Source organism: Euprymna scolopes, chromosome 15, assembly GCF_053919585.1.
Source record: "Euprymna scolopes isolate OS-2025 chromosome 15, ASM5391958v1, whole genome shotgun sequence".
NCBI lineage: Eukaryota > Metazoa > Mollusca > Cephalopoda > Sepiida > Sepiolidae > Euprymna > Euprymna scolopes.
This window is the reverse complement of record NC_136496.1, coordinates 124,041,918-124,057,378: the sequence shown is the minus strand read 5'-3', so window position 1 is coordinate 124,057,378 and position 15,461 is coordinate 124,041,918. Positions and strand designations below refer to the sequence as shown.

The 15,461-nt window shown below is 32.6% G+C and overlaps 1 protein-coding gene across 5 annotated transcripts in view; it reads right to left on the bottom strand.

Annotated features, from left to right (window-relative positions):
- Positions 1-15,461, bottom strand: part of LOC145294107 (nitrilase and fragile histidine triad fusion protein NitFhit-like) — a 165,198-nt gene that overhangs the window by 19,190 nt on the left and 130,547 nt on the right. For all 5 annotated transcript variants that reach the window (XM_080141184.1, XM_080141181.1, XM_080141180.1 and 2 more), the window contains exons 5-7: positions 13,592-13,702; positions 8,529-8,630; positions 4,414-4,579 (exon numbers count right to left, since the gene is read on the bottom strand). In XM_080141184.1, the coding sequence (XP_079997310.1) occupies positions 4,414-4,579; positions 8,529-8,630; positions 13,592-13,702 (379 nt within the window). The remainder of the gene's footprint in view (positions 1-4,413; positions 4,580-8,528; positions 8,631-13,591; positions 13,703-15,461) is intronic.

Sequence of the window (15,461 nt, the reverse complement as noted above, 5' to 3'; positions counted from 1 at the left end):
TATATATATATATATATACACTTGTGCCCGATATTATTCATACCCCTCGGATCTTTGAGATTTCTATAAGAATATTGCTCAAACCAGAAGGTAGACAATATTAAAGGGATTTCAAACAATAAATCAAGCATAAGCATTTAATTTAAACTCAACAAATAAATAAATTATGCAAGTTTGAAACATTATACAAAGAAAAACAATAATGGCACTAGTTCAAAATTATTCATACCTCTCTTACTAATAATCAATAGCATGCCCTTTATTCTTAATAACTGCCTGTAACCGTTTTGGATATTTATCAACAAGGTTTTTACAAGCATCAACACTGATTTTTGACCATTCTTCAATGCAGTAGTTCTCCAAATCCCTCAAATTTCTAGGTTTCCGCTTTTTAACCTCAGTTTTCAATATGTGCCAGAGGTTTTCGATAGGGTTCAGGTCGGGACTCTGGCTAGGCCATTCCAAAACATTAATTTGATTATCCTCAAACCATTTCTTGACTATTTTGGCAGTATGTTTTGGATCATTATCCTGTTGAAGGACCCAGTTTGGTCCTAAATGGAGCTTCTCCGCATCCTGTCTAATGTTTTTCTGGAGTATCTCCAAATATTGCTCCTTCTTCATGGTTTCATCTATCTTGACCAAACTTCCTGGACCACTAGCCGAAAAGGAGCCCCAAAACATTAGGCTACCACCACCATGTTTCACCGTGGGTATGGTGTTCTTTGGGTTGTAAGCTTCTCCTTTCTTCCTCCAAACGTAAGAAGCATCCATATGGGCAAACAATTCAATTTTTGTTTCGTCAGTCCACAAAATACTTGAGAAAACGGACTCTGGAGAATCACATGGGTCCTAGCAAACTTTAGACGTGCTGCAAGGTGTTTTCCGGTGTGCAATGGAGTCCTTCTTGGTCTTCGTCCTTTCAGACCATTTTCATGCAGAGTCCTTTGCAATGTTTGCCTTGATATTTTTATGCCAGAAGACTCCAGATTTTCTAAAATGTCCTTAGTAGTGGTGGTTGGATTTGCATTAACACTTCTTACAATATTCCTGGTGGCTCTAGCAGACAGTTTCCTTTTCCTTCCTCTACCAATCAAGTTGTTTGTTGTGTGGTGGCTCTGGAATTTTTTGATGATGCTCTGTACTGTTGCTGTAGGGACCTCAAATTTCTTGGAAATTGACTTGTAACCTAAACCATCCTTATGTGAATTCACAATTTTAGTCCTAAGATCATTACTAAGCTCTTTATTCTTCCCCATTCTAATAATTTTTATTCATTTATTGGTTTTCAGTTGATATCATTTTAATTTCTGAAAAATGCAAAAAACGAAATGAAATTAATCAAAGGTTGTATAAAAGCATTCAAAATAAGAATCAAACAGGAAACAAACAGTCAGAAACTCGATTAATACTGAAAAAATAAGGGGGTATGATTATTTTTGAACATTGCAGATTTTATAAATAGCTGTATATTTCTTTTATTACAAGTATCCCGAGATTTTAAAATGACGAAAATGATCAGAAGAGGTTTATTAAGAATATGTATCAATATGGACGTAAACAATAAATTCTTACAAAGTTACACCTAATAAACTCAATTTTCAAGGGGGGGTATGAATAATATCGGGCACAAGTGTATATATATTAATCAAGTAGTTTTATTATTATGAAAAAATCATTTTTAACGATAATTTATAGGCATTATAACATAAATCTAGTTTGTATAAATTATTGTTGAGTTATCTCCCTTTGTTTCTTGATATTTTGCCAAAAGATGAGCGAGACAATCATGTCTCAATTACTTATAAAATTTGATTTTCTTATGTAAATATAAAACTACTCGACAAATTTATGTGATTTTCGGAATATGATATTTTCGTTTTGTCACAGGTATTAAGATTATACAGATTTTTCTTAATTTCTTTTTTTTGATACAGAGTAAATTCTGTACAAGCATCAAATAAAAATTAGAAACAAATTGATTTTTTCAGTTATAATCAGTTATACTCCAATCTATTAACATGGCAGATTATGGAATAATATTTTTTCCATGATTGTGCAGTATAGCCATCTAAGAATTTCAGTATTTACAGAAATTCCCGAGTTGCAACATACATAGTTACCCAATTTTTTTAATTGTTTGTTTGTTTGTTATTGTTGTCATTATTTTATGAAAAGTTTTTGCTTAATTGTTAATAATAATTGTTAATAATAATTGTTAATAATAATTGTTAATAATATGATGTTTTTGTAAAAAATTAGAATTTTTTTATCCCTTTTATATAAAAAAAAAACTTAAAGAAAAAAAAATAGACAGATCCTTAACCTAAGTAGACAATTATCTAGAGATAAGAAGGGAACGTAGCCTATAAAAATCTCATCACAAATAAGAAAATGACTTTAAAAAAAATTGGTGCTAAAAAATATATAAAAGGAACTTTGTGTGTGGGTTTGTTTCCTATGAACTTGGAAATGGCTGATTTTTAAAAAATTTACTGTTACGTTGCACAAGGATCCCAGATTGGGAACGATCGTAGTTAGTAAGTTCCCCGCTGCAACACCATCCGATACATAACTTTACCACAAAAGTACTTGATGTGTTTGGGAGTATTTTTATGTAGGTTTTGTAGTGGAATGTGTCCAATAAATATATAAAATCGATAATTAAAAAAAATCTGATTCCAATTTGGACCAAAGTCAATAGTTTTATATAACCTGACATCACACATGCATGTGAGAAGATTTTTTTTTTTTTTAATTCAATTTTCACCCCAAACAAGGCACAGTGCCACTTTGAAGTAGGGAGCTACTATCAGGGACATAAGCTGCGGGGGCATTATGAAGAGAGTTGAATAGCAAGATGTTTGTTCACATTACACTTGAACTTCTGCATATTAGTACAGTTGGGAAAGCAGAATCCCGGAAGGGAGTTCCAAATTCTTGCAGTTCTGGGGGAAGAAACTATTGGAGTAAAAGGCTTTCTTGCACCTAGGAATCTCTACTGTAAAGGGGTGGGACTTAGTTGCTTGTCGGGTTTGTCAGGGGAAGTCACGTCTAGCAGGTACAAGTACTTGTTGTTCGTCAGAGCATTCACCATTAAAGTATTTGTAGAACAGGCAGAGAGATGCAACACTTCGTCGATGGGACAGAGGCTGAAGACTAGATGACTGTTCAGGACCTATCAGGTTCGTGACTCTCTTTTGAACCCTGTCCAGGAGTGAGAGACAAGCAGCAGATGCACCAGCCCAAATGTGACAACAAGGATACTTTGAAGCATAAGTAGTTTTCTAGCACGATAGAGAGAACTTGGGAATCTTTATGTTGAACTCGGGATTCTGCATAAAATTTTAAATGTGACCCTTTATTTAATCCATTGGAGAAGCTTCATTCGATCGTTATTCAAAATACTTTTATATTTTCTATGAGTTTCCAGACTTTTTTGTACAGGCATTTAAAATTGTCATAGATTCTTGAAAATTCACTATGTTATTGCTATACATCTTATGATTTCAGGTTCAAATGAACAGCTACAGCAGGAATCAGAATACACCCTACTAAAGCCTGATTTTCACAGCTGGTGAATTTCAAAAATGCAATCTGGACTTGAGGATACTTTAGAAGAATGATATGCAATAAAATTCTGTTTTAAACTTGGAAAAAAATGCCACAACTTTTGAACCATCTTGCATGAATAGAGCATAAGTTTTTGTGTGGCATAAGAGATTCAAGGAAGGTAGGGAGTCTGTGGGGGATGATAAGAGATGTTGGAGTAGTATGGAAGCCATAACACCAGAGTTGATTGGCGAAATAAAGAATTTCATGGGAAAGGACCGTCGTGTGTCTCTATAGAGACAATAAGTGTACAGTTTGATGTCAGTGTGGGAACTGTACACACAATTATTTGCAAGGAAATGAAGATGTGGAAGATTTGCACAAATGCATCAGTTCACAACTGCATCCTTGTCACAGATTATTTGACGAAGACAGTTTCTCACCCTCCCTATAGTCCAGACTTTGCTCCCTGTGAGTTTTTTGTTATTCCCTAAGCTCAAGGAAAACTTTAGAGGCTGTTGCTAGGAGACAATTGAGGAGATGAAAGAGGCTATGACAAGGGTCATTGACACGCTCACACAAGAGGTCTTCCATGGGGCCTTCCAGAATGGTACAACAAGTGCATGACAGCCGGAGGAGATTACTTTGAAGAGGACTAGTGTTTCATGTATGTACTATCAATAAAAGTGGCCATACGAAAAAAGTCTGGAAATTTATTGGAGACACCCTGTAAGCAGTATTTCTTCTCAGAAGATGATATATTTAACAACAGAAAAAAAAACTTAAGCAGTTAAAAATATAAACTAAATAAATGGTTAAAAGTTTCTCTAACAGCAGAAAAGAAGAAATTAGTTCACTGACCATTTTTAGAGAGAGGAAGAACTTCTCCGTATAAATCAGATCGTCTGTGATTCCACACTGGCATTTCTCTTCGGACTTTTTCCAAGAAATCAAGATCAATTTCGGCCAAACACATTCCTGTTCCTTTACTGCATTCAGCAATAATTGTACCCCAAGGATCAACAACCTGGAGGAGGAGGAAGAGGAGTTAGTATCAGGAAGTGAAGTAGGAGAAGGTGTGATCAAAAGGAGGGATGGGGAGGAAGAAGAAGAGTCAAGAGGAGGAGGAGGAGGAAGTGGGATGAGAAAGAAGAGTAAAAAGAAGATGGAGTAGTAGTAGAAGGAGGGATTAAGAGAAGGGTTAGAAAGAAGAGTCAGGAGGAGGAGAGATTAGGAGGGAGAATCAGGAGAAAGAAAGGGATAAGAAATGAGTAGTAGAAGGAGAAGGACAGACGGAAAATGTAAGAAAAGAGGAAATAAATGTTTTGGATTTCATAATGAAGAAAAATGATCAAAAAACAAAAAACGTGTTTTGACAAGCTTCTGGGTTTGACCTTTACTCATATCTGAAATGGAACACATACATCAAGTCTGTTGCTAAGGTTGCTGGAAAGATGGTGGGATCCCTCTACCGCTCCAGAAGATATCTCACTACTGATGCAATTCTCTATCTATATAAAAGCCAAGTACGGCCAAGGATGGAATACTGTTGCCATATCTGGGCAGGAGCTGCCAAAAACAGCCTATCCTGCCTTGACAGAGTACAAAATAGACTTCGTGGCTTAGTGGGGGATGCCCTTTTCTCTACCCTGCAACCCCTCTCCCACAGAAGAGACGTTGCGAGCCTATCCTTGTTTTATCGTTATTTTCATGGCAAGTGCTCGTCTGAACTCCAATCCCTGGTCCCCTCTCGCCAATCTTTCACGAAAAACACCCGTCTAGCTGAATCCACTGTGAAAAATTTCCCCCACTCTATATCTGTGCCTAAATCAAAACGCGGATTTCATGAACAAAGCTTCTTTCTTAGAACTGCACGCCTGTGGAACTCTGTTCCGTCTGCCTGCTTCCCTCCGGACTACAACTTGGATGTCTTCAAGTCTAATGTTAACAAATTCCTAATGAACCGCCCCCTTAAGTAAACACTTCATCAAATCTCCTCACTAACTTGCAATAACCCTTATCCCTGAGTGGCTTCCAGGCCTTGATAAGTGGTGATCACTGTGTAAAAAAAAAAAAATAAAATAAAAAAAAAAAATAAAGGAAGGAGAAAAAATACTGAAATGCTAAAAATTTAATAATCTAAACCTTTAAGAATAAATGTATGAGAAATTTGTGATTTTTCAGTATCCCCCCCCCATGAAAAAAAAACAAAAATAAAGAAAAATGTTTATGATGTGTATATCTCTGACAGAAAGAAAATATCGTACACCAAAAATCATGTAAATTAATTCAAGTATTTTTTTTAAATCAGAAAATTAAATTTTATGGCTGAGTGATGATCTTGCAACACCACCTGAAGGAATAAGAGAGATAACTCCAAATAATTCAAACTTTTGCAAGATTTAAGAAAGCCATTTTTAACATGAGGGGGGGGTCATCAAAAAAACTCAAATTTGTTTTTAAATGATTTACTTTATAAAAGCAAAACTACATGATCAATGTTTTTTTTTTGTTTTTTGCATATGATATTTTCGTTCTGTCACAGATATGTATAACATACAGATTTTTCTTTATTTTTGTTTTTTCATGGGCGGTGGGGAGGCAGAAATTTTTGGACAAGCCCCAAAGAATTTTCTTAAAAATTAAATAACAGAAGAGATAAAAGATGAATTATCGGTTGAATACAGACTATTTGGAAACGTGAGACCAGATTCTCAAACTTGTTGTGACGAACAATTATTAAAGTCATCCGGCTCACAATATTCAACATGATGATTATGCAAAACTAGTAAGGAAACCTGATGTCACCCAGGATTGAATGAATATTTTGCACTTCCACATTTTATTGTCATCAAAATAGATGAACTCAGACATTTTTCAATTAAATCGATTGATTGCCTGCTCTAGTTAGGGACCCACTACGGTGCACCAGGAGGAAGCTTCACATGTCTCCCCACAGTAATTTAATCCACAATACATTGTAATCTACACTGCACTGTAGAGAAGCTACTGTTGATTTGATACTGTTTTTTTTATTTATTTTTATACATAATGGCTTGCATTAAAGTTTAAAATGCAAAAGTTAAGTATCATGGTTCAATTGTGCCTTAAACAAAAAACATTCAGCTCAAACGTATCTGTCTTATCAAAGAACCTACCATTGCTTTTAAATGCTGAACCTTTTTGTTTGTGCAGCGACAAAACTTCTCAAATGCCTAAGAGATGTCAGGTTTTAAAAGAGTTTTAACTGTGTTCAAAATTGGCCTGTTCTTTCTGTAATCGGATTTTTTTGAGTATCCATTTTTGATACTTATCAGATGCATTCCAATACAAAACCTACCTAAGAACACTCCCAGACACATCAAGTACCCTTGTGTTAAATTTTGTAAAAATCGGTTCAGCCATTTTGGAATGCATAGGGTACAAAATCACGCACAGACAAAGTGTTTTTTATATATAAGTAGAGGTAAGTGATGATAAACATCCATTCTAACATTTGAAAAAAACTTTATTAAATATCTTCATTAATAAAAGTTGGAGAAAAGGTTTAGTCGCAGAATCAGTCCATGTCTATGGACAGAGATAAAAGATTAGATAGTTCTGCTCGAGCAAAGAAAACAGTTCATGCGTGTGTGTTGAAGTTATCGTCCATCGGTAGCCATGATGGATTCCTTGTTTCCTCATCAAACAAAGGCCTGGGTGGATTCTGTTGTGCCTCGAGAGAGACATGCGTTGTCAACACCGAGAGCCAAAAAGAAAGAGAGAGAGAGAGAGAGTTGCGATGAGTTTAACGTTTTTATAAACTTTGTCACATGATCAGCTTCTGGTGGTGTGTGTAATCGCAGTTGCTACAATTACAAGATCATGTACAGCAGATTGTAGCGAGGCAGAGATATAATACAAATGAATGCAAAAACTTACTAGATTGTATAAGCTAATCCCTTTCATATTGTTTAACTTATTCTGCTTCCAATTTCTACTCAATACAAAACAAAATGAAAAGGAAAGTTAAAGAATACAATCCCGGAATAAAGAAAAATTGTTAACATTTGTTAACCAATAAAAATGATTCCTGCAAGCCAATGTGAATTTCTAAAAAGCTATAAAAGAGAGATTCTAACAATGGAACTTGGCATGATTTTACATTATCATCACGCTCTTCCAAGCCAGGGGAGGCAAATGAGTACTTAACTCACACATATTCATCCTGAACTTACACACACATATTCATCCTGAACTTACTCACACATATTCATCCTGAACTTACTCACACATATTCATCCTGAACTTACTCACACATATTCATCCTGAACTTACTCACACATATTCATCCTGAACTTACGCCCGCATATTCATACTGATGCTAAACACACACACAGACATACACACTTTTAATACTCGTCTTCTTTCACACTTTGAACATTCGATAAGTGCAAAAAATTGTAACTTTTCTAATGCACAATTTCCTCACCGAATATATCTTCCACATCACTGTGAATTTGTAAATAAATATTTTGTTCATTAATCATGTTTTATCTCTTCTAATCACAACCTTTTGGTGAATTTAGCACTTGCTAATCGGTGACCCCATTCTCAATCACTCATAACATGTTTGTCCATTTTCCTCATTTTTTTTGTAGTAGTTTAATATTGTGCCACATTCTGTCTTGTTTTCAGTTCTATTAAACTCTTTCTTCTTTGTATATATTTTTTTTTTATTGTCAGTGTTGATTTTGGAGCATTTCCAAAGATGCATCTGTTGTCGATATTTCATTCAAGCCAGTATTCATACTACAAGATTAGCAGTGCCTTTGTGAAAAGTTTGACGGCAGTTGTTCAAGATTTCAAAAGACAAGTTTTCTTGGTCGAGGCAAAGTGTAAATAAATAAAATTGTTAGAATCATGTTTAAAAAAAATGGCAGCAATCTTCATGACATCAAAAAAGAAAATTCATAAAAATGCATTGATATACTGACCATTGTATGACCGTACGATGACCTTTTATGATTGTGTTTGCCCACTTGAGCTGCAGCAACAACATAGCACTGGTTCTCAATAGCACGGCTTCGCAGCAATGACTACAAATTAATTCACAAAATATACATACAAATATTAAAATATGAAATTTAAATACAGCTACAAAGTGCCTTAAATAAGTTTCCAGACTTTTTTTGTATGGGCATTTTTACTGCCTTCCTTAAAAATCTTATGCCACACAAAAACTGATGCTTGATTTATGAACGATGGTCCGAAAGCAGTCTGAAGCATTTCATATGTTTCTGTGACATTTTTCCAAGTTTAAAACAGAATTTTATTGCATATCATTCTTCTAAAATGTCCCCATGTCCAGATTGCATTTTTGAAATTCACCAGCTGTGACAATCAGGCTTTAGTAGGGTGTATTCCAATTCCTGTGATAGCTGTTCATTTGAACATGAAATCATAAAAATTGGTCAGTCATCTTATAAGATGTATAGCAACAACATACTGAATCTATGACAATTTTAAATGACTGTACAAAAAAGTCTGGAAACTTATTGAAGACACCTTGTACATCAAACATTGTACACATTTTACAATCTCTAATATTTTCTCCATTTTGTTTCTTAGAAATCAATCGATTATTGAACAATTGATTCTGTTTTGTTTACATTTATTACTTTCTAAACACATCTGTTATATTTTTTTTGTATGTTTGTCTATCTGTCCATTCCACTTTTTCTTGGAAACTACCTGGCTGAAATTGTTATGATAAGGTGCAGCAAACCAAGTATTATGGTATCCATTTGATGCACAGTTATGGATTAATATGAGCACTAATTTAACCATATTCAACCATCAAATTGGCATAAAACATTCATTCTAATGCAATAGGCTATAACTTTTGCTTGTTTTTAATGGGCTTTTTAGCCCATTAAAAACAAGCAAAAGTTATAGCCTAGTATATAGTATTTTCAAAAGTTATAGCCTAGTATATAGTATTTTCAATATAGTAACGAGCAAAAGTTATAGTCTAGTATATAGTATTTTCACTGTTCGGCATGATATGATTAAACTTACTGTATATGTTCACTGATTTGACAAAACTATAGAATTTAAATTCTATTCTTTCTCATGTTAATTGATGGTGACCTAGGGGTTGAATACCAGACAGCAGAGTTAAAGATGACTTGCATTTGGATTTGAATCCTTTGGCCAGCAGTAATTGTCATTTCCTACACTGAAGATTGCATAAGGCTGAAACACTAGAAAATATTATTTATTTTTTAAAAAAATTAGAAATTTTGAATTATTTTGTTTTATATTATTTTCTTTTAAAATATTCTACGGACAGCTATGTGATGTGCGGAGAAAAAAATAATAGTTAGGAACAGTAAAAACAAAAACATTGTCTGAAAAATTTTAATTTTTCTTAACTTTTCGAAGTTATAAAATAAACGTGATACTTAGATGGTTGTGCATCTACGTTTTATTTCTGATGATATGCCGACATTTATTATTCTATTATTCTACGTTTTGTGAATATTATGCATTATTCTATGTTTTGTGAATATTATGCATTATTCTAAGTAGAAATAGTTAATATATAGATATAATAGATGTATCAGATTTTGCAAAAAAAACATTTTGTGGATTTATCTGATTTTGCAAAAAAACATTTTGTGGATTTATCTGATTTTGCAAAAAAACATTTTGTGGATTTATCTGATTTTGCAAAAAACATTTTGTGGATTTATCTGATTTTGTAAAAAAACATTTTGTGGATTTATCTGATTTTGCAAAAAACATTTTGTGGATTTATCTGATTTTGTAAAAAAACATTTTGTGGATTTATCTGATTTTGTAAAAAAAACATTTTGTGGATTTATCTGATTTTGTAAAAAAAACATTTTGTGGATTTATCTGATTTTGTAAAAAACATTTTGTGGATTTATCTGATTTTGTAAATAAAACATTTTGCGGATTTATCTGATTTTGTAAAAAAACATTTTGTGGATTTATCTGATTTTGTAAAAAAACATTTTGACAATAAAATTCAAAATTTTTATTTTTTGTTTTCTTATAATCACATTTTGCCATACTAATGTTAAAAAAAAAAGATAAAATTAAGTTTTGCACAACAATATTTGCGTTATAAAAACGTCTTTTGCTTCCTTTTAAGCAATTAGATTTATCACATTTGGCACTCAAACTCTCTCTCTCTCTCTCTCTGTATATATATATATATATATATATATATATATATATATATATATATATATATATATATATATATATTCTCATTTATTCCAGGTAAAAAGATATCCAAAAATTAAGAATATTGAATTTCAACAAGGGTTGTTGATAGTGCTCAATCAAAGAGAGCAAATTATATATATTATTCTTTATGCAAAATAAACAAAGAATAATATATTATATATATTAGTTTAGAGCGTTAGAGGAAAAGAGCAAGCTCAATTCTATGAGGGGAGACTTATCTGGACATTATAAAGCTCAACAAGTATCAATGGAGCTTATATAATGCTTCTCATCAGAAGAGCAGAGAAGATGCAAGGTAACATAGTGGTGATGCGGCGTCTAGCATTGGATTCAATAGGAACAAAATAGACCAAACAAATTAAAATTATAGATGATGTTGGGGGGGGGCGAATTCTAAATAAAGGAGGAGCGTATTATATATAGTGTAGTGCAGAAAGGTGTATAAAGTCTTTATCATAGTCTTAAGTGTATTTAGTATATGTTTTAGGGTTAAAGTTGGGACTTAACTGGATGTATGGTGGTTCTAATTTAACGGCGTGTAAGATGTCTATTATCTATGGAGGGGCATTTTTTTACATATGCAAGCGAGATGACATCATTATGAATTAGTGTATACTTTTGGGAGGGATATTATGGTGGTTATTTAAGGTGAAAGGGGTGGGTCTGGGTGGGTAGTTATAAGGCTATAATACTGGATTTCAAAGTATATACTAAATACACTTAAGACTATGATAAAGACTTTATACACCTTTCTGCACTACAGTATATATAATACGCTCCTCCTTTATTTAGAATTCGACCCCCCCCCCGAACATCATCTATAATTTTAATTTGTTTGGATCTATTTTGTTCCTATTGAATCCAATGCTAGACGCCGCATCCCCACTATACTACCTAGCATCTTCTCTATTCTTCTGATGAGAAGCATTAGGCTTCGAAATGCCTTGGCATAAAGAGTCCCTTCTATCCCCCAACTAATCGATTGTATTCCCTTATTGAATAAATGAACCAATCTATATTCACCAATATATAGTTCTGTGTCTTCATTTCCAACTCCTATATACCTTTTATATTTTACATTTTTAAGCATTTATATGAAGCAACACGCTCATGAACATGTTTCGGTCAGCCAATTACAAGTAACTAGAGATCTTTTCAGACGATGCTGCTTATACAAAAGTAGAGTCTGTAATTATATATATAAGAAAATAATAGACAACATAAAATATATACTGGTATATATGAATTTATTTGTCAGTTTAATAAAGAAAAAACATAAATATGCAAAGGTATTTTAAATGCTCTTTATACCTAGGCATTTCAAAGTCTAATGCTCTCATCAGAAGAGGAGAAAGGAGCTAGGTTACAAATATAGGAAAAATGTGACATCTAGCTTAGAATACATTAGAAAGAAAATGTTAAATGTTAAAATACATGATATAGAAGGGAGATAATAGGAAAAGGATAGGCAGTGCAACCAAGAAATTAAAAAAGTAGCTTAAAGATAGAAGGAAGTGTATATTCAAAATAGACTTCGTAGCCTCATAGGGGATGTCCTTTTCTCTTCCCTGCAACCTCACAGAAGAGATGTTGCGAGTTTGTCTCTACTTTATCGTTATTTTCATGGCAAGTGTTCGACTGAGCTTCAATCTATGGTCCCCCCTAGCCAAACTTTCACAAGAAACACCTGTCTAGCAGAAAACACTATCACTAATTTCCCCCAATCTTTATCTGTGCCTAAACGTAGATTCCATGAGCAAAGCTTCTTCTTAGAACTGCACGTCTATGGAATTATCTTCCATTTTCCTGCTTTCCAGCTGACTACAATATGGTTGTCTTCAAGTCTAACGTAAACAAGTTTTTGATGAGCCATTCCACTTAAGTTAACAAATTTACCGAATTTCCATTACTAACGATTACTATATTGTCCAATTTCTATTGTACACTATGTAACCCTTATCCTCGAGTGGCCTCTTGGCCTTGATAAGTGGTGATGCCTATGTAAAAAAAATAAATAAATAAATAAATCTAGCCTAACATATATTAAGAAAGAAATGTTAAAATACATTAGGTTGAAGGGAGATAATAAAATGGACCCGGAAAAATTCTTAATATAAGGAGGGGAATAAATTTTGGCCTAAATTTGTGTACTGTGACATATCTTTTAAGACATTCTTCTTACATAACTAAAAATAACAAGTCTGTTTATTTCAGTATTATTATATAGACGTATTATTATTGTATTATTATATAGACATATTATTATTGTATTATCATATAGACGTATTATTATTATTGTTGTATAAAGTAAAGAGACCTATCATTTTAACCCTGATTTACATATTTGTGTATAAAAATAGAATTTAAATCAGATGACAACACTTAAAAAAGAAAGTCACTCTTTCTCTAGAGACATTTAGAAATATTAGAAAATTGATTGAATCAGCATATTGTAAGAAGAGACGATAGAAATACATAGATAGCTACGAGAGAGAGAGAGATGAGTGACTTGGTTAGATAACTACAGATAATTACAGTTAATTAGAACATTTAAAACAAAATTTCTTGTTAAACATAACTCAATTTCAGCACTAAAGTATATTTTAACATGTACTTTAAAGTATAAAAGGATAAAGGAAAAAGCCATAGGGAAATAAACGTTGGTGAACTCACATTTAATATAATAATAAGAATTCATGTAAAAACTGTTAACAACATATAATGGTCGGACAATGGTCGGACAAGAGCTAAAGAAAGAAATCAGTACATTTTTACTCACCTCCCAATGTGCCACTCCAGTTGGTTCCATAAACGCTGAAGGGTAAGTCAGTATTTGTGCACCTTGTTTTGTTAAAGCGATTGATAATTCGGGGAAACGAAGATCGTAACACTAGATCTATGAAGGAAAAACTCAAAGAATTTCATTTTGAAGATTTGATCATAAAAATGCACAAAATATGTAAATAAATTGTCCTGCAGAAGACCAATAGGCAACAGATGTCCACAAATTATAAGCCTTTGTTATTTTATATAGAATAGAACAGTATAATTTATTAAACCAACTATAATAGCATGTTCACTAACAAAAGACACAGATTCAAAACATCACTAGCAAACATTTACTGGGAGCTCAAAGAAGTCAAACACTCACCAATAATCAAGTAGAAAATATTATGATGTGCCATTACTCGTGTAGATTATGTTTGAATGACAAACTATAAATTTTAAAGACCACAGGAACTTACTATATTGTAGAAACGAATTAGTAACTAACTGTAGACATAAAATAAACTTCACTTAAGAATAGCATGATATAAAAATAAAATAATAAATGAATAAATAAAATCTAAAATAAATATGAAAGTAACAATTAATAATAAAATAAATGATAAATTATTTCAATTTCCACAGGCGAATATAAGGTCACCTATTAATTTGACACACTAAAAAACAAGGTGTGTCTAAACAAAAAAAGAGTGCCAAACAAAAGTCAGCAAAGTCTTTGTTTTAGAAAACATTAGCCAGTAAAGGAATAATAACGAATATGATTGGTTAATTAGCTAGAGCAGACACTACTCAAATATAAAGCAACTGCTAACAAAAACCTGTGCATTTTATTTGATTTCCTGTAGGAATGAAACACAGTGTGATTTCCTTCCATACTACTACTTCTAATATAGAATTAAATTCAAGTATATTGATAACATGAACTAAAAACCAATATTTTTTCTAAAGTGCTCAAGACATGAGAAGAATTTTTATAAATAAAATTATATATACACGAGCAGGCAGCCCGGTGTTGCCTGGTTGAAAATACACATAAATATTATACTTTAATTAATACAGAAACTGAGACATGTGCATGTGTGTATAATGTTTTTTTTTTCCATTTCACTGTAAGTAAAAAGAAAAGTTCTCAAGCTGAGATCAAAAATAAAGTGAGTCAAGTATGATAACCATTAGACCAGCTTGGCACGATCTTTACAAAACGTTTTCAAACCTATTTATTCTTAACATAAAGAAACTGTCATGTTTCATGGCTGTACATGCATATTCGTGTAACAGTTTACAATTAGATAAAAATCCAATAACTCCCAAGTATCAATTTTTCAATGTTGACCCTTTAACAGCCCTTTTTTTCTAGATAAAAAATGATTAAAAAGTTTTCCACATGTCTGAATACTCTACATACCAAATTTCAAGTCTGTAGATCAAAACTTTGTTGCGTATATAGGTTGAGAAGTATTCTCTTACACATTCTCACTTTTATAGATATTAGATTACGAGGAGTTGACACAAATAGATCTTCATTTTGACATTAAGATCTGGATTTAAAGTCTAGATGATGACATGTTAATATCGAAATGTTGATTGATCCACTGTTTTCTGGATTGGCTTTTGTTATGAGTAGGTGGTATGAGATTTTTTTTTATTCCACTCAAGGTAATCATCATCATTAAGTGTTATACCCTGATTTTTTTTTTTTGCTTTGTGGTGATTCAATAGTTAAAAAATAATTTTTTAAAAATAATTTCATCTAACAGTAAGAATATTAAATATTTATAATTAAGATATTGGGGGGGGGGGCTTTTAAATATTCCCTACACAAAGAATCTCTTCACACTAGTGAAATTTCATGTCACATATCA